The following is a 294-nucleotide window of genomic DNA, read 5'->3' on the forward strand; positions in this document are numbered from 1 at the left end:
CCCCCAGGGGGGGGCCCTCCTGTGTCTGGGGGCCCCCGAGAGTTTTTTTGCTGCGCTGCTGCGGGACCAGGAAGAAAGGGTTTACAGCAGCAGCAAAAAGATGCCCTTGGGAAGAGCTGGCGAGGGTTTAAACCCTAAACACTCAAATAGGGTTTGCTGCGGAATCAAACAAACCCCAGATGAAGACGCACAAGCTAAGAAATGCATATGGCCAGAAGCAGCGGGGGGCCCCCCAGGGGGGCCCCCCGGGGGGCCCCCAGAGGGGCCCCCAGGGGACGCCCCCGGGGAGGACCC

General features: G+C 63.6%; 1 protein-coding gene across 1 annotated transcript in view; it reads left to right on the forward strand.

The window, feature by feature from the left end:
• Positions 1-179: 179 nt before the first annotated feature.
• The window catches only part of ETH_00039895 (uncharacterized protein), a gene marked incomplete at both ends in the record, with an annotated part of 1,412 nt that continues 1,297 nt past the window's right edge, over positions 180-294 (forward strand). Inside the window, one exon of the mRNA XM_013375666.1 lies at positions 180-292. Within this exon, the coding sequence (XP_013231120.1) occupies positions 180-292 (113 nt within the window). The remainder of the gene's footprint in view (positions 293-294) is intronic.

Source organism: Eimeria tenella, genomic scaffold, assembly GCF_000499545.2.
Source record: "Eimeria tenella Houghton genomic scaffold, Eth_scaff2955, whole genome shotgun sequence".
Lineage (NCBI taxonomy): Eukaryota > Apicomplexa > Conoidasida > Eucoccidiorida > Eimeriidae > Eimeria > Eimeria tenella.